This window comes from Balaenoptera borealis (assembly GCF_965194805.1).
Source record: "Balaenoptera borealis genome assembly, chromosome: 5".
Taxonomy (NCBI): Eukaryota; Metazoa; Chordata; class Mammalia; order Artiodactyla; family Balaenopteridae; genus Balaenoptera; species Balaenoptera borealis.
This window is the reverse complement of record NC_138862.1, coordinates 70319375-70345132: the sequence shown is the minus strand read 5'-3', so window position 1 is coordinate 70345132 and position 25758 is coordinate 70319375. Positions and strand designations below refer to the sequence as shown.

At 38.9% G+C, this 25758-nt stretch overlaps 2 protein-coding genes across 11 annotated transcripts in view; both read right to left on the bottom strand.

Annotated features, from left to right (window-relative positions):
* The window catches only part of UMPS (uridine monophosphate synthetase), a 44144-nt gene extending 35087 nt beyond the window's left edge, over positions 1 to 9057 (bottom strand). Inside the window, exon 1 of the mRNA XM_082392339.1 lies at positions 8832 to 9057. Within this exon, the coding sequence (XP_082248465.1) occupies positions 8832 to 8987 (156 nt within the window). The 5' untranslated portion in view covers positions 8988 to 9057. The remainder of the gene's footprint in view (positions 1 to 8831) is intronic.
* A 1866-nt stretch (positions 9058 to 10923) lies between these two features.
* LOC309628841 (kalirin) overlaps positions 10924 to 25758 on the bottom strand; it is a gene marked incomplete at its 3' end in the record, with an annotated part of 315688 nt that continues 300853 nt past the window's right edge. For all 10 annotated transcript variants that reach the window (XM_082392269.1, XM_082392254.1, XM_082392268.1 and 7 more), the window contains 3 exons: positions 21889 to 22089; positions 18470 to 18608; positions 10924 to 17878 (listed from right to left, as the gene is read on the bottom strand). In XM_082392269.1, the coding sequence (XP_082248395.1) occupies positions 17333 to 17878; positions 18470 to 18608; positions 21889 to 22089 (886 nt within the window). The remainder of the gene's footprint in view (positions 17879 to 18469; positions 18609 to 21888; positions 22090 to 25758) is intronic.

The window sequence follows — 25758 nt, the reverse complement described above, 5'->3', positions numbered from 1 at the left end:
ATGAAAGAAATCAGAGATGACACAAACAGATGGAAAGATATACCGTGTTCTTGGATTGGAAGACTCAATATTGTCAAAATGATATATTACCCAAGGCAATCTACAGATTCAATGCAACCCCTATCAAACTACCAATGGCATTTTTCACAGAACTAGAACAGAAAAAATTTTAATTTGTATGGAGACACAAAAGACCCCAAATAGCCAAAGGAATCTTGAGAAAGAAAAACAGAGATGGAGGAATCAGGCTCCCTGACTTCAGATTATACTACAAAGCTACAGTCATCAAAACACTATGGTACTGGCACAAAAACAGAAATATAAATCAGTGGAACAGGATAGAAAGCCCAGAAATAAACCCATACACCTATGGTTAATTAATCTATGACAAAGGAGGCAAGACTATACAATGGAGAAAACACAGTCTCTTCAATAAGTGGTGCTGGGAAAACTGGACAGCTATGTAAAAGAATATTAGAACATTCTTTAACACCATATACAAAAATAAACTCAAAATGGATTAAACACCTAAATGTAAGACCAGATACTATAAAACTCTTAGAGGAGTACATAGGCAGGACATTCTTTGAAATAAACTGCAGCAATATCTTTTTCAATCCGTTTCCTAGAGTAATGGAAATAAAATAAAAAATAAACAAATGGGACCTAATTAAACTTAAAAACTTCTGCACAGCAAAGGAAACCATAAACAAAACGAAAAGACAACCCACAGAATGGGAGAAAATATTTGCAAACGATGAGACTGGCAGTGAATTAATCTCCAAAATTTACAAACAGCTCATGCAGCTCAATATCAAAAAAACAAACAATCCAATCAAAAAATGGGCAGAAGACCTAAACAGACATTTCTCCAAAGAAGACAGACATACAGATGGCCAAGAGGCACATGAAAAGATGCTCAACATTGCTAATTATTAGAGAAATATAAATCAAAACTACAATGAGGTACCACCCACACCAGTCAGAATGGCCATCATCAAAAAGTTTACAAACAATAAATGCTGGACAGGGACTGCAGAAAAGGAAACCCTCCTACACTGTTGGTGGGAACACAAACTGGTACTGCCACTATGGAGAACAGTATGGATGTTCCTTAAAAAACTAAAAATAGAGCTACTATATGATCCAACAATCCCACTCCTGGGCAGATAACTGGAAAAAACCATGGTTCAAAAGGATACATGCACCCCAATGTTCACTGCCGTGCTGGTCACAATATCCCAAGACATGGAAGCAACCTAAATGCCCATCAACACATGACTGGATAAAGAAGATGTGGTATATAAATACAATGGAATATTAATGAGCCATTAAAAAGAATGAAATAATGCCATTTGCGGCAACATGGATGGACCTGGAGATTATCACACTAAGTGAAGTAAGTTAGAGAAAGACAAATATCATATGATGTCCCTTATATGCGGAATCTAAAAAGAAATGATACAAATAAACTTATTTACAAAACAGAAATAGACTCCTAGACTTAAAAAACAAACTTATGATTACCAAAGGGAAAGGTGGTGGGGGCAGGGAGGGATAATTGGGAGTTTGGAATTGACATATACACACTACTATATTTAAAATAGATAATTGGGCTTCCCTGGTGGTGCAGTGGTTGAGAGTCTGCCTGCCAATGCAGGGGACACGGGTTCGAGCCCTGGTCTGGGAGGATCCCACATGCCACGGAGCGACTGGGCCCGTGAGCCGCAATTACTGAGCCTGCGCGTCTGGAGCCTGTGCTCCGCAACAAGAGAGGCCTCGATGGTTAGAGGCCCGCGCACCGTGATGAGGAGTGGCCCCCACTTGCCGCAGCTAGAGAAAGCCCTCGCACAGAAACGAAGACCCAACACAGCCATAAATAAATAAATAAAAATTAAAAAAAAAAATAGATAACCAACAAGGTCCTACTGTATAGCACAGGGAACTATGCTCAGTATTCTGTAATAACCTAAATGGGAAAAGAATTTGAAAAAGAATAGATACATGTATATGTATAACTGAATCACTATGCTGCACACCTGAAACTAACACAACATTGTTAATCAACTATAATATTAAAAAAAAAAGGAACACAATTTTAAAAAAAAAGGAAAAAATGAATGAAAATTTCCTGAAGATTCAGGAAGTCCAGAGTGTTCCAAAGAAGATGAACCCAAAGAAACCTAAACCAAGACACATAATTAAAATGTCAAAAGTTGAAGACAAGGAGAGAATCTTAAAAGTGGCAAGAGAAAAACAACTTGTTATACACAAGAGAATCCCCCCCCATAAGACTATCAGCAGACTTCTCAGCAAAAACGTTGCAGCCCAGAAGGAAGTGGCATGATATATTCAAAGTGCTCAAAGGAAAACACTTCCAACCAAGAATTCTCTAGACCAGATGAACCTAATAAATACATAGAGAACATTCCATCCAAAAGCAGAATACACATTCTTCTCAAGTGTATATGGAACATTCTCCAAGATATATCATATGCTAGACCACAAAACAAGTCTTAACAAATTTAAGACTGAAATCATATCAAGTATCTTTCTGACCACAATGGCATGAAACTGGAAATACAGAAAGAAAACAAGAAAAATCTCAAATATGTGAAGATTAAACAATATGCTATTGAACAACCTGTGGGTCAATGAAGAAATCAAAGGAAAAATTTCAAAAAAAACCCTTAAGACAAATGAAAATCAAAACAAAACATACCAAAATCTACTGGATGCCACAAAAGCAGTTATAAAAGGGAAGTTTATAATGATACAGGCCTACCTCAAGAAATAAGAAAAATCTCAAATAAACGACCTAACTTTATACCCAAACAGAGCAGAAAAAGAACAAATGAAGCCCAAAGTTAATAGAAAGAAGGAAATAATAAAGATTGGAGTGGAAATAAATGAAATAGAGACTATTAAAAAGACAATTTAAAAAATAATGAAACTAAGAGCTGGGTCTTTGAAAAGATAAAATTAATAAACCTTTAGCTAGAGTCACCAAGAAAAAAAGAGAGCACTCAAATAAAAAAAATCAGAAATGAAAGAGAACATACACCAGATACCAAAGAAATACAAAGGCTCATAAGAGATTACTATGAACAACTATACATCAACAAATTAAATAACCTGGAAGAAATAGGTAAGTTCCTAGAAACATACACTCTTCTAAGACTGAATCATGAATAGAAAATATGAATAAACCGATTACTAGTAAGGAGAATGAATCAGTAATAAACAAACAAACAAACAAAAACAACAAGAAAAAACCACTCACAACAACAAAAGTCCAGGACCAGATGGTTTCATTGTTGAATTTTACCAAACATTCAAAAAAGATTTAATACCTATCCTCCTCAAACTCTTCCAAAAAATTAAAGAGGAGGGAATGTTCCCAAACTCATTTTACAAGGCCAGCATTACACTGATACCAAAACCAGATAAGGACACAACAAAAAAAGTACAGGCCAATATTGCTGATGAATTTAGAGGCACAAATCTTCAACAAAATATTAGCAAACCAAATTCAACAATACATTACAAGGACAATAAACTATGATCAAGTGGGATTTATCCAGGCAATACAAATTCAACATCCACAAATAAATGTGATACACCACATTAACAAAATGAAGGATAAAAATCATATGATCATCTCAAAAGGTACAGAAAAAGCATTTGACAAAATTCAACAACCATTTATGATAAAGACTGAACAAAGGGTAGAGATGGAATGTACCTCAAGATAATAAAGGCCATATATGACAGGCCCACAGCTAATCATCATACTCAATGGCGAAAAGCTGAAAGCTATTTCCTTAAGATCAGAAACATGACAAAGATGCCCATTCTTGCCATTTTTACTCAACATAATATTGGAAGTCCTAGACAGAGCAATTAGGCAGGAATAAGAAATAAAAAACATCCATACTGGAAAGGAAGAAGTAACTAAGTGGGCAACAACATGATTTTACATTTAGAAAACCATAAAGAGTTCACCAAAAAATTGTTAGAAGTAATAAACAAATTCAGTAAAGTTGCAAGGTACAAAATCAATATACAAAAATCTGTTGTGCTTTTATACACTAACAACAAACCATCAGAAAGGGAAATTAAGAAAACAATGCCATACACAATTGCCTCAAAAAGAACAAAATACCTAAGAATAAATTTAACCAAGGAGGTCAAAGACCTGTACACTAAAAACTATAAGACACTGATGAACAAAATTGAGATGACACAAATAAATGAAGATATTCCATGATCATATATTGGAAGAATTAATACTGTAAAAATGTCCATACTATCCAAAGCAATCTGCAGATTCAATGCAATCCCTATCAAAATTCCAAAGACACTTTTCACAGAAATAGAACAAACAACCCTAAAATTTCTTTGGTACCACAAAAGATCCCAAATAGCCAAAGCAATCTTGAGAAAGAAAAATAAAGCTGGAGGCATCACACACCCTGACTTCAAACTATAAACAGAATGGTACTGGCATAAAAACAAACAAATAGATCAATGGAACAGAATAGAGAATAAACCCTAAAAATAAAGCCAAGCACGTATGTTCAATTAATTTATGACAAAGGAGCCAAGAATATACAATGGGAAAGGATGGTCTCTTCAATAAAATAGTGTTCGTAAAACTGGACAGCCACATGCAAAAGAATGAAACTGGACCACTATATTACACCATACACAAAAATTAACTCAAAATGGATTAGACTTGAATGTAAGACCTGAAACCACAAAATTCCTAAAATAAAACATAGGTAGTAAGCTCCTTGACATCACTCTTAGTGATATTTCTTTGGATCTAACTTCAAAGGCAATGGCAACAAAAGCAAAAATAAACAAATGAGACCACATCAAACTAAAGAGCTTCCACACAGCAAGGAAGCCATTAGTAACAAAAAAAGGTAACCTTCTGAATTGCAGAAGATATTTGCAAATTGTATGTCCAAAAAGGGGTTAGTGTCCAAAACATGTAAAGAACCCACACAGCTCAATAACAAAAAAAAGATCTGATTAAAAAATGGGCAGAAGATCTGAATAGACATTTTTCCAAAGAAGACGTATCGATACAAATGGCCAACAGGCATATGAAAAGATGCTCAATATCACTAATCATCAGGGAAATGCACATCAAAACCACAATGTGATATCACTTCACACCTTTCAGAATGGCTATTATCAAAAGAGCAAGAAATAATAAGTACAAGGACTTCCCCAGTGGTCCAATGGTAAAGAATCTGCCTTCCAATGCAGGGGATGCGGATTCGATGCCTGGTCGGGGAACTAAGATCCCATATGCCACGGGGCAACTAAGCCCATGTGCCACAACTACTGAGCCCGTGTGCTGCAAACTACAGAGCCCACGTGCTCTGGAGCCCGTGAGCAACAACTAGGGAGAAAACCCGCATGCCACAACTAGAGAGAAGCCCACACGCTGCAATGAAAGATCTCACATGCCACAATGAAGATCCCACATGCCACAACTAAGACCCGATGCAGCCAAGAATAAAATTAATTAATTAATTAATTTTAAAAAAAGAAATAATAAGTGTTGGTGAGGATGTGAAGAAAATGGAACCCTTGTGCACTGATGGAGAAAATGTTAATTGGTGCAGCCACTGTGGAAAACAGTATGGAGGTTCCTCGAAAAATTAAAAACAGAACTCCCATGTGATCCAGCAATTCCACATCTGGATATTTATCTGAAAAAAATGAAAACACTATCTTGAAAAGATATCTGCACCCCCATGTTCACTACAGCATTATTTACAATAGCCAAGATATGGAAACAACCTAAATTGCAAAACAACCATGAATGAACAAGTGGATAAAGAAAATGTGGTACACACACGCACACACACACACACACACACACACAAAATGGAATATTATTCAGCCATGATAATTGTAAAACACTGACATTTGCTCAACGTAGATGGACTTTAAGGGCATTATGTTAAGTGAAATAAGTGAGACGGAGAAAGACAAATACTTCATGATCTCATTTATATGTGAAATCTTACAAAAACAAACAAACAAAAAGACAAGTCATAGATACAGAGAACAGATTGGTGGTTGCTAGAGGCAGAGAGTAGTGGGTAGGCAAAATGGGTGAAGGGATTCAAAAGGTACAAACTTACAGTTATAAAATAAGTAAGTCATGGGGATGTAATACACAGCATGGTGACTATAGTTAATTATACTGTATTGCATATTTGAAGGTTACTGAGAGATCTTAAAAGTTCTCAGCACAAGAAAAAAAATTTGTAACTATGAACACAGACGTGTTAACTAGACTTGCTGTGGCAATCATTACACAATATATACAAATAGGTCACTACGTTGTACACCTGAAACTAATATAATTTTATATATCAATTATATCTCAATAAAAAAATCAACAGAAGAATATATACCAAAGTGTTTTCTTAAAGTTTTCATAGGACTTCCCTGGTGGTGCAGTGGTTAAGAATCCGCCTGCCAATGCAGGGGACATGGGTTCGAGCCATGGTCCAGGAAGATCCCAAGTGCATGGAGCAACTAAGCCCATGCGCCACAACTATTGATGCTGCACTCTAGAGCCCATGAGCCACAACTACTGAGCCCACGTGCCACAACTACTGAAGCCCGCGCGCCTAGAACCTGTGCTCCGCAACAAAGAGAAGCCCCCGCTCGCCGCAACTAGAGAAAGCCTATGCACAGCAATGAAGACCCAACACGAAGACCCAACGCAGCCAAAAATAAATTAATTTTAAAAAAAGGTGACTTTAAAAAAAAATAAAGGTCTCATAAATACAGAGCCTACTGTGTGAAGCACTAGTTGATAATATCCTTTTCTACATAAATCATCACATTTTAATGCCAGAATGCATACTCCCACCCAACACCATCTTATTTTAAGAAGAAAATCAGAGTTACTTAGTGAACTAGATCAGAGGTGTTCAAAATTTTTTGTTCCTGTATTTCTAAAGATTTGAAAAATTTATGAATATTTTTAAGCTGCAAAAAATGTAACTTCTAGAGTACTGAAAAAATTAACATATTATCCTAGAACTGTTACATCACTCCTTTAAGTGAATACAATGGGATCCAAATGCTATACTGATTTGATACTCAACATCTGCTTAAAAAAAAAAAATGAAAATGCTAAATTATGAACTTGGAAAATTTTACATTTTTTTGAACTCATATTTTCATTCCATTGTCTCCACAAAATTTTATTCTAATGCAATATATATCTGTGCTTGAAAAACTTTTACTGATCATTCTATGATACTTCTTCACAACAAAAATGTATGTAAACTGAAATTTTAAATTGTAAATTTAAAAAATTTCCTGTGACCATAAGTCTCTAAGTGTTAAAAATTCTGTTATCATTACAATTGTTATAAGCATAAAATTAATTAAAACATAATCTGCAAATTTTGATAGAAGCATAAAAACAGATTATTTTGGAAATGCATTTCTTAGTGAGATGAATGGTACCTGATCCTGGCACTTAATTTATGTATCTACTGTAGTTGACTATTACTTACTACTAGGAAGTCAGAGTTCAGTGTAAGTTCTTTTGCTTTTCGGGAGTGCAAATAATAAGAAACCCTATTTGCATAAATAAGTAGACATGAAAGGAGTCCTGTTATATCCAGTTCTCTCAATATTTTGAACTCCTTCTGAGTTAACTACCAAACATCACAGACACATACACACACACCCCAATATCTAGTATCAAAAAATAATTTTTAGTCATCTGTTAACTGATGACTTCTTCAAAAATAAACCAACTTTTCAAAAGAAGATCCCTAGTCATTCACTTTCTCAGCACTGATGAGATGCACCATAGCAAGATTCTGGATGGTGAGAATAGTCTAACCCACATCAACTAGTGCTTCAGTCCTTTTCATAATAACATCAGAGTGGGGTTCACAAAGGGCGAACATAAACCCTTAGTGGTGGAGAAAACTTACATAAGTCTTCTAGATAGAACTTCTGTGATAACTGAAAGGTTCTATATCTGCACTGTCCAATAAGGTAGCCACTAGTCGCATGTGATTATAAATTTAAAAATTCATAATGCTCAATATTCACATGCGGCTAGTAGAAACTCTATTAGCACATTTAGACCCTTCTACTTACACTGTGGTCTGCAGCTTTTGCTGGCAGCTTGTGAGAAATGCATAACCTCCCACCCTGCCTCAGGTCTACTCAATCAGAGTACGCATTTTAACAAAATTCCAGGTGATTCATATCTACTCAGAGTTTAAGAAGCCTTGTGCTAGAAAACTCTAATTTGTACAAAGGTTTTCCCTTTTATTCACCAAAAAACTACCTCCATGAAATGTCCACCCTCTGGCCTTAATTCTTGCTCCTGGCCACACAGTGCAAAATCGAATCCCCCTTTCCTAGCAAGAGCCCTTCCAAGTATTTAAGCAGCTACCAAATTCTCCCCACACACACCTTTTCCTCCCCTCCCCCCGCCGTCCCATTTTCACGAGGTTAAATACGCGGAACTCCTTCAAGTACTTCTATGCAAGACAAGGCCCCAAACTGTGTTTCCCCGACTCTCTTGCAGAGCACGTGTCAAAGCAAGCGAGTCACCGTGCAGGCTGCCCTCTAGGTCCTCAAAAGCCTAACAGTTCCTGGTCTCTGGGCTTCGCAAAACAGATTCCACCAGGCCGATAGCAGGGTCGACCCGCCTGCTTGGCTCTTTTGCCCTCACCCACAGCCCAACTCCTGTCACCCCTCCCCCACCTCCTGGTCCTCATCCCCGCCACCCAACCCTCTTCTTTCCTTTCCTGGGCAGGTACCTGACTCAGAATACGGGGTCGAGACACGATGCCCCGTAGATCGATGTACACGGGGGAAGAGAGCCCGCTCTTCAGCACGAAGTTCCCAAACTTGAAAGCCTGCACGTCGTACAGACCCGTTACCAATAACTCCAAAGCTGCATCATCGGCCGCCATCGTCCCGCTCTCCCAGTTCACTCCGAACTCCAAACCGCCGCTTAGCCGCGGCGCCCGGTGACGTCACCTGAGAAATCCCGCCTCTTCCGGCCCTTTTTCCGGCGGCTGGGCGAGTTCGCTCCGCTCGGCTCCGGGTGCCAGGTAGCGAGGGCCCAGGATTTCAGGTCCGGTTCCGGGCAGTGGTAGCGAACTTTACCCCGACGCTGCCTGTGGGTGAGATAGCTGGACTTTGAAGCCCCAATAGTTAGATTGGCTCCAGGATCATAAAATCAAGACTCTCAAGAGAATTTGTATGAATCCTACCTACTTTTTATAGCGCAGTGTCCTCTTAATTCTACTTCTTGGGCGAGCGTATATTTGCCCGTTATTAAACACCACTGTCCCCTCCCCTCCCCTTTCTCCAAATAGAGTGTAAGTTCTGGAAGACGGGGACCTTTGCTCAATTCTTTTATTAACTTCATGGCATTTGGCAAATGTCAGTGTCATAGCAATTTGCACATGGGACTATAAAGCTCTTAGCAGGTAATTATTCATTACCTCTTCTGTCGGCCCTCTGCGTCTGGAGGAGGACGTGGGTTTAGTCCCATTAGAGTAGCACAAGTGTTTGGCACATAATACATGTATAGCAGATGAAGAAGAGAGGGAGGAGAGCAGAAGAAGATGAATTGATACCTTGGTATCAAGGTTATCCAGGAGGATAATCATGCCAGCTAATCTGAAAATCTAAGCATATTTTGTATTCACAAATAAATTCCTTAAAGTAGAGGAAATTCCCATTGTGGGTAGAAGGCAATACTTTAAGGATAATTACCTTTAAAACCATAAGTCTCACGATTGTTACTCATCAAATTGATTCTCAAGTCATTTCTATGTTTCTGTGTTCTTTTATGTTTGTCTGTTTTCTCTGAAGGCAAGATGACCAGCCAGTGTGAAGGAGCCCATGCTTTTGACAGTTCTCATTTCAAATACATGCAGTAAAATCTTGATGAAATAGAAACCCACTGTTAAAACATTTTTCTTCTTATGTGCAAAATAATCTAATCAAAATACTTCAATCCCAAATACTTGTCAGCCTTAAGAATAAAATGGCCTGTTAGTTTACCAACAAAATGAGTTTTACTTGGGAATGGCAGAGGAATTGCATTTGAGGCATGGAAACTATGGCAAAACATAGGCAAGTCTGGAGAACAAAGGCCAGGAATGTTACTTTACAGAGAAACGGGAAGTTGGGAGGGGCTGCTTTGAAAGAAAGTCCATTGGAGGAAATCAAGAGTTCAGGGTCGTGACAGTTTCTTATTGGCTGCATTGTTGGTGTGCAAGGAGAACATCTTCCACCCTCATGCTAGAGAAGTTAAGTAAGCATCTTCCTGCCCAGGGATGTAAAATAAGCTGCATACGGTGGTATGTACTGGTGTGTGCATGAAAGCTCCTCCTTCAGGGCTTCCTCACTCCAGTTTAAATGAGATTTTCCTTTATTAGTTTTCACACACTCTAGCTAATTGACAGTGTACTATGAATCACTTTCATTTGCACTTGGGTGGCGCACACAGACTCTTTCAAAGCAGGATCATGTCTGCAGAGTCCAATCCAGATTCCTGGAGTCCACAATATGTTGCGTAAACTTGTGAGATCCATCCCAAATGGCCTGCCAATTTTCTAACAAAGTTGCCAAATAAAACATCAGAATGAAGTTAACAACACACAGGGAGGCTTATTTGGCACTTTTGGATAGAGAAATGCCTTTGAATACTTCTCCAGGCAACAAAATTGTTGCTTTCTTTCCAAATGCTGGGCAAAATGTGTTATGTAATAATAACGCAATATTTTCACCTTGTCAAAGGCTTTCATATATTTGGAGGAAGAGCAAAAAAAAAAAAAATTACTCTTTTCTTTCTACCAGAAGTTTTAATTAGAAACAAAAGACCACAAGAAATAATATCTTTAGTATAGTATATTTATAGGAATGCATAACTTGAGATGTACATTTTGAAGTTTCATCCATAACTTATAACATTTACTGTAGTAATAATAACAAGACAGCAGGTCATCACTTTACAACATCACACATGAGTGATTTTGACTTACAAATAAAATATTTACAACCTACCTTTACAAAAGGACGTTGTGTGCATACAAAATGAACAACTGCAGAAAAATTTAAAAATAATGAGACAACCAAAAACCCAGAAGATACACTTAAGGCAGACCAGCAAGACACCGAAATAATTAAGGCTGTGGAATTCTTCTGCACCTTGAAAATATAGAGCTATTTATCAATACTGTGGAGTGATTTTAAATCAATTGTTACAAGCCTGATGGAAGTACGTACTTATATGTATATGCATAATGGTCCGTATGGGGAAACCTGTCCACTTATGGATAAGGCCCTTTATCTGAATGGCCAGAGAAGCCCACCCCAAACTCTCAAAAGACTTGGCGGGGAGGGGTCACTCAAAACCAAGAGGTGCCAGTGAAGTTTGCAAACCAACGATTAAATATTCAAATATAAAGATCCTTCTGACTCCAGGTAAAAGGAATAACCTATATGATGGTCCCACTATGTTTCAAGCTTTGTTCATTTGGCTTTGTAGACTTCAAAAGACAGCAAATAATTCCCCAGTGAGTAGAATCTAACACTACCTATCAGCCCTAATGGTTTTGAATGGCCCTAGATGGTTTTCTACTAGAAAAATTGACACACCTGGGCTGTCTTCAACTGGATAGATTTCTGCATATGAGCAATAACATATACATACATATTATACACTATATACATGTACAGATGTACATATATCCATATTCTCCAACAGTTTGCACTTTGATCACTACTGTTCTCTGACTAGGATCTCATTCTGAAGAACAGGTTTAGTTTTTTCACAGTCTTCACATTTGTCCTAACTACTAGTTTTACTCACCTTCCCCACAGAGTAGGCCGCAGTTTGGCAGAAACAGAAGTAAAAGCACCAGGGTCAAAAAAATCAAACACAGAGATGACAGATATGGCTTAAGTTAGTAAGAGAAGATGTATGTTTTGTTAACTTCAAATTCATAACCACAGTCTTTGAGATCACAGTAACAGTCCCCATAACACTCCAGGATGTGGCTTCATTTCTTGATGGAAATCAGGCATTGATGGAACTATTATACTAGCTATTCCTGGGCTAGCAAATTCGCTTGCTTAAATTAAGCCTCAGGATTGGGACTCTGAGAATTGTTATTTGCACTCTTTTCTACCACCCTCCATTTTCTCAGCCATCCTCACTGTCTGAAATAACATTTATCTGAATAAACAGTTAATCTTGATCATTTGAATAAAAACTAAATCTGACCACATTTTAGAATCTCCCAGTAAATAGGCTGACAGGAAACACAATAGCCCATGAGTATTAATTTCAGTCTTTCCATAAATGTCCCTTAAAGATGAAAATTTGTCTTAGAGTAATTGTTTTTTCCTCTCCTCTAACTTCTACATGCACTGAAAATGAGGAAGAAATGTCTTTCATAGAAAATATGGCCTGTGATATTTCTGTGTTCTACTATTTTTGTATAGATTTCTCACATGCATAATATTCTCTATTAAAGACGTCTAATGCTATGGACAAATTTCAGCCATTTTTAATCCTGTAGAATTAATGAAACAACTAAGCGCCTTATAGTTTTTAGAAAATGGATATTAATGTGGTAGCTCCCCTTTTCTTAGTGGAGAATTGGTAAACCTTATCTTTCCTAACTCCAACCTGGGTTTAATCATTCATTTTCAAATGATCCCTAGATTTTAAATAGTTAAGAACAACTGTAGTGTAAATAAATACACTGAAAACACACATGCTATGTTTGCCTAACCCAGACTCCACAGAGATGCTACACAGGAGAGAAATAAATAAGGCCCATATTCCTCAAAACTGAACAAGGAAGTGGTGAGTTTGCACTTTTGCCTTACTACAGAGACCCCTTATGTTTGAAATATTTCCTCTTCTATCAAATTCATGGGACAAGGTTTTAGTTAATACACAGAAATAACCACCATCTAGTTTATAACATATTTGCTCCCTCATATTCTCACAAATCTAAATTTCCATGCTCTTCCACAGGGCAAGAAAAAAGTAATGACTAACTCACGGGCACTAAATCATGGAGACTATGGAAAAGCAAATATGCTACTCCTGAAACACCTAATTATCTTTAAAAAAAAATCCAAGGTTTTCCCTACAAAAACTAACAGTGCAATTCATTTCTACACCTGTGCATTTAACTTGCCTCATTATAGATACCTGTGAGAATCTGAAGAAATGAGTTGTGATATCAGAAAATATTTTATTCTCACTTCTGCCCTCCCAGTGAGGAAAGTGGCTGTTTGGGCTCTTCTCTGTCAATTTTTCTAGAGCATAAAGCTTGAGAAGAGCATCACGGTTGCTTTGGAGGGCATCTCACTCTTTGCTTCTGCCATAAGACATACTGGAGAAAACAGTTTATTGACAAACACTTCATCAGCTCTCCTAACCTTTTTCTGTACACAAGCTTTTAAATGATTGAAATTACAGGCTAAGACCAAATAACATTCAGACAAAGAGCACCTAGTACTTCCAATTAAAATTAATTTATAGAATTTAATCTCATGAGTTTGCAAATGGTATCTAAAGACATGAATATTGAAATCCTGGAATGTTCAAAGTTACTATCGATAAAATTCTTAGCACTGGCAGTGTGTAGCACTTTAAAAAAATCAAAGTATCTTGTAGACATCCCAACTAAGGTATTTTCCCAACATTCCTATGAGATTAATTCCTCCCTCCATCCCCCCAACTCCCATTTTAACAATGGGGACATTTGGGGCAGAAAAAAACAAAGACTTTCTGTAAGAAAGGACGAATCAGGAATAGCTGAGGTTGAAACTCAAGAATTCCTGGGCTCACCCTATGTTCAGATGGTTTCATTTAAAAGATATGTTAAAATAAAGAAAACATGCTGCAGTACCAGTCAATCTAAATACAATGAACTTCTTTATCTCCCATCCTCCCCCTCTGAAAGGCACTACTATTTATAAAGACTTGTGAACCACAAAGCGGTGCAGCCAGCTTTTCCTCTGCTTCCTCTACTCCCCCAAGAGTGTTTATGGCTGTCAGAGACCTGAAGGACACCTCCAACATTATGATTTTTTTCTTAAAAATTTTCCCACATTCAGCTGTAAGTGGATATAAATCTATTTAATTTGAAACAAATGTAAAAGATGAAGTAAAGTATTATACATTAGAAAAATTATTGTGGGTTGTCCCTGATCTTTTCCTTCTTTCTGCATCCCACCCTTACAAAACAAAAACCCCCAAAACCCTATGCAATGAATATAAGCCAAGCAAGAAACTTGTGACCTTAACCAACATTTATTTTTCCCATTTCAACTGGAAGTTCACTCTTACTAATTCCTAGTTAAGTTTTGATTGCAAGAACTACCATAATTATAGTAGAAGGGGACTATTTCCTTGTCTCTCCCCTCTTCTCTACCACAAATACTGTATGTGTACATATATCCTATTAATAAATATCTCTGCCAAAATAGGTACAAGAAAGTGGTTCCTAATCCTTCATCCCTCACCACAGTTGCCCACAGAGCAACCTAAATTGTATTTCCCAACCCCATCTTCTGGGATTCCTTGTTATTTCCAACTTGCTATGGAGAATTCTTGAACCAGGAATGCTATCATCTTATCCCTGTTGCGAAGGACCAGGAGCTTTGCAGATAGGATGCCTCCTTGTTAGTTTTCTTCAGTTATCAAACTATATAAAATATACACCCTTTCTTTTGGGGCCTCTATTAAATCCATTCTACTCTAATGATTGTACTTTGGGTCCAGTTAACAAAGTCATACTACTTTTCATTTCTCTGTCCCTCCTCTCCTATCTCTTCACTTCCCCAACATGTGTACTTGGGGGAGATTCCAAACAACCTCCCATCTGGACCATCCCAACTCTGATGTAAAACCTGTTATAAAAGCTTTGGCTCTGCCTAATACTCTGTCAACTGCCCTCCCGACAACATGACTTCATTAATGCTCTCCTGTCTAGTCTGGACACCATTGTCCTTCTCAAGCAGAAACTCAGCTTGTCTCCTACATGGTCATAAAAACTCACAATGACTCAGCAGGGGGCTCTTTATTCATCATCCACAGTGGATGGAACAGAACTTGCCAAGCCATACTGTACAGATACTTGGAATCCTCAGTGCCTGTAATCTATCCCATGATGTGCCCTAGGGACCAGGCTTTCTTCTTTTTTGTTGTATCTTATAATGAAGACATGTTTACTGAAAGAGTTTTTAGTAAATATGTTTTATATTTCAAAATATTGTATCATATAGTATTTGTATATACCTATGGGTTTGAATGAAGAATATGAAGGGTTAGTCAAGAGAGAGCTCTGAGGAAGGGAGCCTTGATGACCCAGGGCCATATGAAAACTAGGAAACAAATACAGTCAGAGTCAGTTTCCACATATTTGGTTAATCCTGAAAATACATAAGTGCTATCTAGTCTTATTGCTTGTACTTTCTACTAATTTATTAATCTATAATCTTGGATGGGATGAGGTGGAGGGTGGATGAGGAAATTGACTTTGATACCAATGGAAAAGAATGATGAGTATTTTTAATTCTACATTTCCACTGTGGGAATAAGTGTTTTTATATATTAAAGTTCAGGCTTAGTTTCCATCATTCCTCTTCATTAAGATAGGTTTGTAGTTCTATTTATCCTTCATAAACTTTCTGCTTGCACTTCTGTGCTGCATGATTTTAATTTTCTCAATCCTACTACAGGAGAGAAGCGATGCCATTAAACCTGATTTGGACAAACAGTTAAGTTATATTTTTAAAATAGCATTTGCATAACAGCAATTTAAAAAACATTCTCGGAAACAAAGGGTGGATCATGTACAAATACAAAAACAAAAACTCTTTCCCAAAAACCAAAAAAAAAAAAAAAAGAAAGAAAGAAAGGAAGAAAAAACCATGAAATGCCCAGGTTTAATTTTTTTTTCCCACCAGTGGAAAAAGGGGCAGTTCATAATCATCTTGTACAGAGAATATACACCAGAAAGCAGCGTTGGCCTCAAAGTGCAATTAGTCCTTTTAGCCCAGGGAAATATTGGTGGCTGAGTGGTGATAGATATTGCAATCACAGTTAAAACTCAATGCTCTGTTAGGGTGATGTATCAGATTTTATTCCATGGCTTCAGAAAGGACTTGGGACCAGGCCTTCAAAAGGCCTATATGGCTGCCTCCTTTTGGTAAGCACCCCTTCACTTCCATAAGGGGTTAGAAATAAAGCAGGCCAGCTTTCGGAGGACTGCATTCTGCAGCGGCAGAAGACATCAGAAAGCATTGTTATGTTGTTCACAGGAACTGTAGGAAAGGTTTCTATTTGCACTTTTGTATGAACCTGTTTTATTTGTTACCTATTTCAAACCAAGTGTAGACATAAAAAATAGCCCCACACCTCTTACTGTATTTGGACTTATTTCCTGGCAGGCTTTCCTGCCAGACGAACTCTGAGCTGCCAGTGAATCTGGGGTAGCATTTCATAAACAGAACCTAGGTTAGTCAAATACCTGTGACTGAGAGAAAAATCTTCTCATTCACAGATTGTGAAAGGGTAACAGTGCTTTCTCTTAATGCACAGGTTCTGGTAAAAGAGTTCTATACAAGATTTATAAAATGCTCTAAAAAACCTGTCATCTAATTGTGCTTAGTCAAAACAATGTAATGCTTCAGTAAATAAGTCACTGTCTTAACTGGAGTACTCAAAGTTACTTATGATTGATTTCATATATATCTCTATATTATAAAACTCTGAAAGCTGAATGCGATATATTTTACTGTATGTGTACATGTATCCTATTAAGAAACTATATCTAAGTAATCTAATCCAGTATAGTTGACATACATGACATCTCTGTTAAATAGAACTTTTTGCTTAAAATTTCGGCAAAGGTGGAAACGTTTTATACTCACTTCAGTGAGCTGAAGTTTTGCCCAGTTAACCACTCATTTTGGAACACGCAATTAAAATTTCATAACAGCTGCTATTCTTCTTATCTTTGCCTCTCTTTTGAATACTTTCCATGACTCTTTGCATCTGATCTCTTCCGGATGACCTTCTGAAAAGTCCCTGGATTTAGGGTGATTTTACTGCTGCTCAGACCCTGAAAAACCACTGAAGGGGTTTAAGGGGTACATCTCTCAATCCAGAAAACCACGTGGAGTGAAATAATGAACAGAATTATTTACAGACACATTCAGTCTTGCTTTGGTTCACACTGCACTTCCATGTGAAACCTCGAGGGCTGGGAGATGGCTACGTCCCTTGGTTTACCCGGTTGACAATGTAGCTCTTGACGTTGGGAATAGGCCGAACGTCGTTCTGGTGCTTGCGGCGCTCTATGAAGCACGCCAGGCGGGAGGTGTCCAGGGGGATTTTGGAGTAGCTGCCGTTGTGGGGCTGCAGCCATGGATGCTGCAGGCAGGTGGCCGCCGTGGGCCGCCTCCGAAAGTCTTCCTGTAGGATCACATTGATGAAATCTCTGGCAGCATTGCTCACGCCACAGAAGTACTCATGGGGGAAGCTGAAATCCACCCTGCATACGTTGATACATGTCTCCTCCTTGCTCTCATCCAAGAAGGGGGAGACCCCGCTCAGCATGACATAAGTCAAAACCCCGATGCTCCAGATATCAGTGCCCAGGGACACAGGGATCCCTTGGATCACTTCTGGGGCAGCAAACTCAGGGTTCCCAAGCAGGTGGTGGATGTGGAAGTGACCTGAGATCTGGACAGCGTCCTCTAAGTCAATGAGCTTCACTCGAGGCACTGGAATCCGAAGGTCAATGAGCAGGTTTTCAGGCTGCGGAGATCCAAGGAGGCGGGGATAAGAGAAGGCAAGTTCAGCTCTCTGTTTTGACTACCAGTAGGACTCCATCCATTCAGACACGGTTCTGCCATTCTTTGATAAAGCCTGTAGTGTATGGGACATTCCCTATGTTCAAACTGAACTAAACTCTGAGGTTAAATGGTGCTTTAGGGAAGTTGTTTGACATTGGAAATCATGTCTTCTTAATTAGCCCTTACTTGCCATTAAATCAAGAAAAGAATAAATTATTTATTTTGCACTAAATCAAGAAAAGAATAAATTATTTATTTTGGAGAACAGGGGCTTCTTTTTGAAAAAGATGGTGACATTTAGTGGATTCCTTCTATAAAGTTAGACAAAGTGGTTAAAGCCTCCCTTCCTTCTCTAACCCCAGGTGTCATGTGACTCTGGAGTGTTCTCACTAATTCACGAATAACACACTTAAATTGTGACAACCCATTTTGTGTTTAATATTCATAGGGATTCTAATGTAAGTAAATAAAATGAGAATTTACCCCCCTCAAGGGTAATGACTGGCAGGTTAGACTTAACAATTTCCCTGCTAGGGTTGCTACTTCTTATTACCTTTATGTCCAAATGTGCAACCCTGCAGTTGTGAAGGTACTGCAGGGCTTCCATGATGTCTCGTATGTAGAAAGCTACTTTTTCTTCCATCAGCTCATCATGATTCATAAGGTAGTCTAAGAGTCGGCCGTCATCCATTCTGAAAATAGGGAGGAAAAGACAAAGGAAATATGTTTATAGAGAAAACAGAAAAATAACACACACAAAAATCTGTAAGGTTGCTAACATTTCTCCTACTCCCTATTATAAATGAAGATCAATGTTGCAACACATGCGTGTTTTAGTTAGAGCCCAAAGTTAGTGCAATGTTCAGAACTTATATGAAAAAGATAGATAGATAGATAGATAGATAGATAGATAGATAGATAGATAGATAGATGCATGCATGCTTCAGGGAAGAAATCTGTATAACCTTAAGACACATTATGTTTCGTTAACTTTTGAAACTGCTCACAAGGAAAAAGGTCTGACACCACTTTAAGAGAGGTTAGATTGCAAAATAGAGAAAGGAGGGAGAGAGAGATCTTGCAATTGTCTGAATAACTGGAATCTGGTGGCTTCAAGGAACCTCATATATGTCTTGCAAATAGCTTTTACTTGTTAATTTTTACTTGGGGAAAAATAGAAACTAGGCAAAGTTTGATCTTGGCATTCTTGACCCCCCCTTTTGAATCCCATCCCTCTTGGGCAACTTTCCAATCTTAAAAACTATATCTGAAAGCCTGGTACAAGGGGCCAGCCAGACCTGGATTCAAATCCTGGTTCTGCCACTAACAGGTTGGCGGCTTGGAGCAAGTCATTTAAACTCTCTGTGTTTTGGTTTCTTCATCTTTAAAGTAAGAGTAACAACAACAACAATAATAATACCTATTTCATTATGAGGACTGTCCAAGGATCAAGTGAGACAATGAGGCATTTAAGCATAACTCTTAGCAATAGTAAGTGTGCAATAAATGGCAACTATTTTCAGGTGCTCTGGGCCCTCTTTAGCAGGGAGTGACCAGATGCCAGGCAGCTGGTCTCTAATATGCATTGGGCCATTAAGGCCCATCCCCAGGAAAGGCCCAGGCAGAGGAGCCTGAGCCAGAGTCAGAACTACTTTTGAACACAGCTGACATCCCCCTGCCAAGTTTCCATTCTCTTCTCTGGCTTGTTCCTTCCCACAAACTTGTTCTCTTCTCCTGCTTTCCTTGACAGGATCAAAGGCTAGGTCCCATGAAGGCCCCCTTTGCCTTCCTCTGACCCTGCCAGGGTGGGATAGGGGTGGTGAGCATGGAGTGGAGTAGGACTGGGCTTGTTAGATGCAGCCCCCTGAACTTCTTAGGGCATTTTAGGGAGAAGTTAACAGTAGCTCTACTCTGAGACCAGAAAGTCTCAGCCACCAAGTTCATCCTTAGAGCTCTTAGATAATGCAGATGCCCAGGTCCCTCCATAGACTAGGGAATCAGAACCTCAGTTGCCTGGTAGAGAAAAGCTCTACCAGCAATTTGGATGGCCACCAAAGGGGTATGCACAGTCATGGCATAACCAGGGTTTAGCTCAGGTACGGCCTCTCCACAAATCTTCCCTGAACCTCAAGTCCAGCCAAGCCCCTCTCTATGTTCTCACACAACTCTCTCCAAAATATGCATTTACCAGACTATGCTGAAATCATTCATTTACCTATGGACTTTCTCATTAGACTTCTAACTCCTCAAGGGCAAGAAATGTAACATTTCATCTTTGTTCCTGCCACCCAGGCCCAGGTCTACACAGTGGGTGGCACATAGTGAGTGCTCAGTAAATGTTTGATAAACTAGTTCAATGCAATATTCATCTCAGTTAACCCCTGCAACATCTCTGAGAAGCGGAAACATCTTCAGAATTCACAGATGAGGACCCTGAGGCCCAGGAAACTAAGTACACTGCCCCAAATCACAGAGCTGGAATTAGAACCCAGGTTCTCCATGCCAAGAACAGCTTCTTTCCATTACTCTGTGGCAGCCTGGTAGTCAACACCTTCCCTCAGAATGGTAATTGACAAGTCTGAAGAGGCAAAGGTTCTGGGTCTGCTGTACCACCTTGGTTGGTACACAAGTGACAATACCTTTTATTGGAACTCAAGTACAACATGTTGTCACTTGTAAACAAACATAGTTCACTGTCAACAGAATGTACCTTTTGAGTTAGGAAGCTCTTAACAAACAGGTTAGGCTCTGAAAGGCTGTTTGTAAATGTATTTATGAAATCCAAAGTGACACTCTTAACTATACTCCAATAAAAATTAAAAAAAAAAAAAGAACTGGACTAAGTAGCAAAGCATGAGGTCAGAATAAGTGGTTAATGTGCATATAAATTAAACTTATTTTTATCAATTAAAAAAAAGAAAAACAAAGTGACAACTTACCAGCTACTACACAGCTATAGAAAGTTAAGTATCACAAAAGGATTACAATTACTAAGTGATGGTTTTGTCTCCTCTTGTTTCTTTTCAACCAGTTAAAAAATGTAGCCTAAGATGTTTGCATTTTGGCTTTCTTTTTTTCATCATAAATAAATTTACAGAAAGTTACTGCTTTGAACCCCTCCCTCCCCCACCACACACACCTAGACTAACAAGCACACAAGGGCAAGACTAAAATGACAGTTGAAAGGTGTAAACGGAGGTGCTTCTCTACGGAACGTAGGTTCATGTGGAGCCAGACACAGCACTGGTCTTCGGTGTAAATGTCTATCTCCTCTCCAGGCACAGGGCCTCATCAACGCCAATCAGACAACATTTCTACGAGGGCTCCATACTTCTGAAAAGATTGTTCTCTTTAGCCTCTGTAAGATCTCCCTAAACCACAGAGCACGATCTCTGTTCTTAGCTTGGGAAAGAAGTGGGAAGGATGTGACCTTATTGGTCTATTCTGGGGCCCAGTATGTGGCCCCAAGTATATGGCTGCCTGAGTCCCTAGAAAATCTGGAATGAGTGGAAGGTTTTGAGGGTAAGATTCTACCCTTAAAGGAATTTCTTGGGTGGTAGATTGAGGATGCTATGGCAGTGGATAGATGCACAAACCCCTCTCTTTCATTTCAACTCCACCCCTGTCAATAAGCCCATTGTCAATAAGCTTTTCCTAAACTCCTGCCCAGCCCAAGAGTCCATAAGAGAAAGAAGATGAAAACTGGAGTGAGAGAGATGTGTGTTCAAGTCCCAGCTTCTCCATTTCCTAGTTTTAAGGAGCTACTTTTAATGATCTTCCTTATCCTTGATTTTCTGATCTATAAAATGGGAATAACATTTTTATACAGTGGAGGGGAGGGTGCATGTTACATACAACACTCTGTAAACTAGAAGACATTGTATGAAATGTAACTGCCATTTCCATTAATTGTGGGCAAGAAATAACCCAAATAGCTGGGGACCACCTTCGAGAGATGACGCCTATACTTACAGTTCCAAAATCAGGATGTAGGAAGTGGGGGACTCATAGGTGTCATGGAGAGTGATGTACTGGGGATGCTGCAGGTGCTGAAGTAGGGCAGCCTCGTGGGCAGCCTGCTCTTTTTTCTTCATTTTTTTGCTAACAAATTTCACAGCAACATCTTTGCGAGTAGCTTTGTGAATGCACTTCTTTACTATGGAGAACCGGCCTCTGGAAGACAAAAGGGAGAAAGGGTTTTGCCAAGATTCCTCAATCAACTAGGTATAATTTTATTCAAGGATATGAGAAGTTTTATCCGAAGTGGTTAGACAGTAACATTTTATTAGGAATCTACTTTTCTGTATTTTTTTTTTTTAATTTTTTAAATTTATTTATTTTTGGCTGCGTTGGGTCTTCGTTTCTGTGCGAGGGCTTTCTCCAGTTGCGGCAAGCGGGGGCCACTCTTCATCGTGGTGCACAGGCCTCTCACTGTCATGGCCTCTCTTGTTGCGGAGCACAGGCTCCAGACGCACAGGCTCAGTAATTGTGGCTCACGGGCCCAGTCGCTCCGCGGCATGTGGGATCTTCCCAGACCAGGGCTCGAACCCATGTCCCCTGCATTGGCAGGCGGATTCTCAACCACTGCGCCACCAGGGAAGCCCCTACTTTTCTGTATTTTTAATTATAATGTTATCATTCAGAAAAGCCATCTTTCCTTTCTTAGCATTTTAGGGTTCTTTGAGATGCAAAAAACTAAATAATATTTTTAGTCAATATATTTTTCTGTCATTTTGAACATCCACCACAGGTTCAGTTTTCTTTGCTGAACAGAGTATATTTCTATAAAATATAACAGTGACAATGTTAAAGAAGGAGGAATTCTGCTTTATGGTAATTTCAAAACATTTTCTAAAGAGGCAATTTTTTCATTTTATTTTATATTTATGATCCTTCTGTTACAGAACATTTCCAATATACACAAAAGTAGAGAGAATAGTAGAACAGATCTTCTGTGCACCCAGCAGCCAGCTTCAACAATTATCAACATTTTGCCAACCTTTCACCTATTCTTTTCCCACCTCCTGCCCTTTTTTTTCTGGAGTGTTTTAAGTGCATGTTATTTCTTGCATAAATACTTGGTTTGCATCTCTAGTTGACAAGGACATTTGAAAATATATAACCACCATGCCATTTTTATATCTAACAAAATTAACTGTAGCTGAAATAGACAGAATGTTTCCCAGACTCACCTGGAGGCCTATGGAAGGTAGTAAGAGAGTGAGATAGATGGAGAAACTGGTCAGCAATGGAAGCAGAGAGAGGGAGGGTCAAAGAGGTGACAAGGCAGCATCATCCAAAGCCTGTTCATGAGGTGCCCTAACCCAAGAGCAGAGGAATGAGCAGTCCAAAGGGCAGTCCACTCCTCTAGCAGAAACGAATGCATCAGACACCATGGCCACTACTAAGATTGTCCAACAGACTCCTTGACCTGGCTCTGTGTTCACCAAGCAACTTCCTGATAATAATAATTTTTTTTTTTTACTATAGATTTTCCCCAAAGAAGAGAAAGCCCTAACTAATAAAGCAAGTATTAGACAAATATTAATCAAATGCCTATTACATGTCAGACATCATTCTTGGCATAGTGAACAAGTATTTGGTCAGACTGGCAGTTCTGTTTTACATCATCCATTAATAAACTGCCATTCTGGGTTTTAACAGCACCCTCTCTTGTTTGTTTATTATAGGTCACCTCCTTCCAGAGGACTTTGGATGCAGGAAAACAATTGATTGCTGAGAAGAGATCTCCTGAATTAGTGATTATGTCAAGGTACTGCTACCTTAATTTTTAAAATATATTTTGTGTGTATCAAAGTTATGCATCCCCATGGTTTAAAAAGTCAATTAGCTTTAACAAAGTTTCTTATTAAAAACAATAGTGTCTCATCCTCCACCTGTCCCCATTTTTCTTCCTCTAGAGGCAGTTTAATATATCACTTCAGTATATTTTGCTGATTATTTAGGTATTTACTTCTATGACTCTAAATATAGTATGTCTTGTATGGCTATTTCTTGATTTTTCAGTTTTAGTTATTATCTGTTGACATCCCACTATAGAAGATAAGATTTTAGTCTCTTTCCTTCCTTTGTCCCCATCACATAACCACTTTTCCCATCCCCTGTCCCCCCCAAGAGAATTATATTGTAATCAATATTCAGTGTTTCCATTATTGCAACTATGTCAGTGTTGGTCACAGTTAAACCTCTAGTAAACTATGATTATTTTTCCTTTTTGTGGTAAAATGCATTCTTCAATCTTTTCTGAAAAAGAGTGCATGGGAAATAAGTTGTTTGAGATTTGCATATCTAAAACATGCTTATTCTACATTTATACTTGATTGTTAGTTTTGCTGGGTATAATTCTAGGTTGAAAAAAAGTTTGAGGAATTATTCTATTGCCTTCTAACTTCTAGTGTGATTGATGATGTTAACTGTTAATGTTCAAAGCATTATTATTCCTAATCCTTTGCATATGATTCTTATAAAAATATTTAGCTCTCTCCTCACTGAGATTTCTCCCACATTCTTTAGCTCAAATGGACACTTTCTGTAGTTCCGCTGGCCAGAAATAATGGGATTCTGTCAAGAGTTTTAGCCTCTGGCATCCTCATACACTTCCACACAAATGCCCTTGTGGGTAAAAGAGTAAGAGAAAGAAGAAAGGGGAAAAAAATAGGACTCTCCCTGCTCTCTTCCTGTCTTTTGGACATAAAGATGGATTTCTCTTGGAGATTTTGCTCTCTGTGCATGCTGCACAGTTCACTGATTTAGCCCACCCTTGGGTTAAAGCTAAGAGATCAGGAGAAAAACAAAAAACCAAAAACCCCTCAAAACAAAAAATCCCAGAAAACTCACTGCCACTGTCCTTGTCTTTTTTCAGGTGTTAACTTCCATCCCCAATCTCTCTGTTACTTACTTTTCAGAATGCTCAGATAGTTGCTATCTGTAATTCATCCACGGATTCTAGTTGTAGTCAGTGGGAGAGAAAGGCTACAATGGGCTTACTCCATCTTGGCCAGCATCAGAGGTTGGCTCATTTTAAAAGCTGGGGGCTAAAAAGCTGTTGGAAGCTCTGTGTGTGTGGGTGGAGCCTGTCAACTCGACCTTCACTGTAGGGTGATCTGAACGGACTGTTTTGTCAGGGGAAACTCCAAAGTCAGTATCTTTAAGTCTTTCCTCTTGAGCTGGTCAGATTCCCCAGAGAAAGGCCCTCCTACTTTCTGCCTGGAAGGTGAAGCCCTGGCTGTCCACCTCTGGAGGCCTGGTGGGTAGGAGAGCAGGGGTCCTCAGAATCTAGCATTTATATACTCTCACAGTGGCCCTGTTTGGAGTATGGTTCCATTGCCCTCAGCTGGGCTGGTGTCCCTGAGAACAGAGGCACTCTGTTTCACCCTTTCCAGGGGATAAATCTCCAGTCTTTTCCTTGATTGGGAAGGACAATCACACAGCTGCCTGAAGCTGGGGAGGAGGTCTGGAGCCACAACTTCTTCTCACACAAGGTTCAGACAACCCTTCCAATTTTAGCATCTTCTTTACACATATTTCCAGAGGTTCTGGATGCTGCCAGCCCCTGAGCCTTCTGGGAATTCTGCTGCAAAAGTTACACTGGCTCTCACTTGACCCCACAACTGACTTGGATTGAGTTTCTCAGGTCTCTCAGTCATTTGTCACTTTCACCTCTTTTTCTGCTTCTAATACTTGCTATCCCTTCTTCCAATGTCCTCATCTTTACGTGCCTGCTTAAAAAAAATCCTTTACTGTAGATTCAGTGAAGTCTCAGGAGGGAACGAAAATGGATGCCTGTGTCCAACCTGCCATCCTTATCTGGAGACCTGGTAC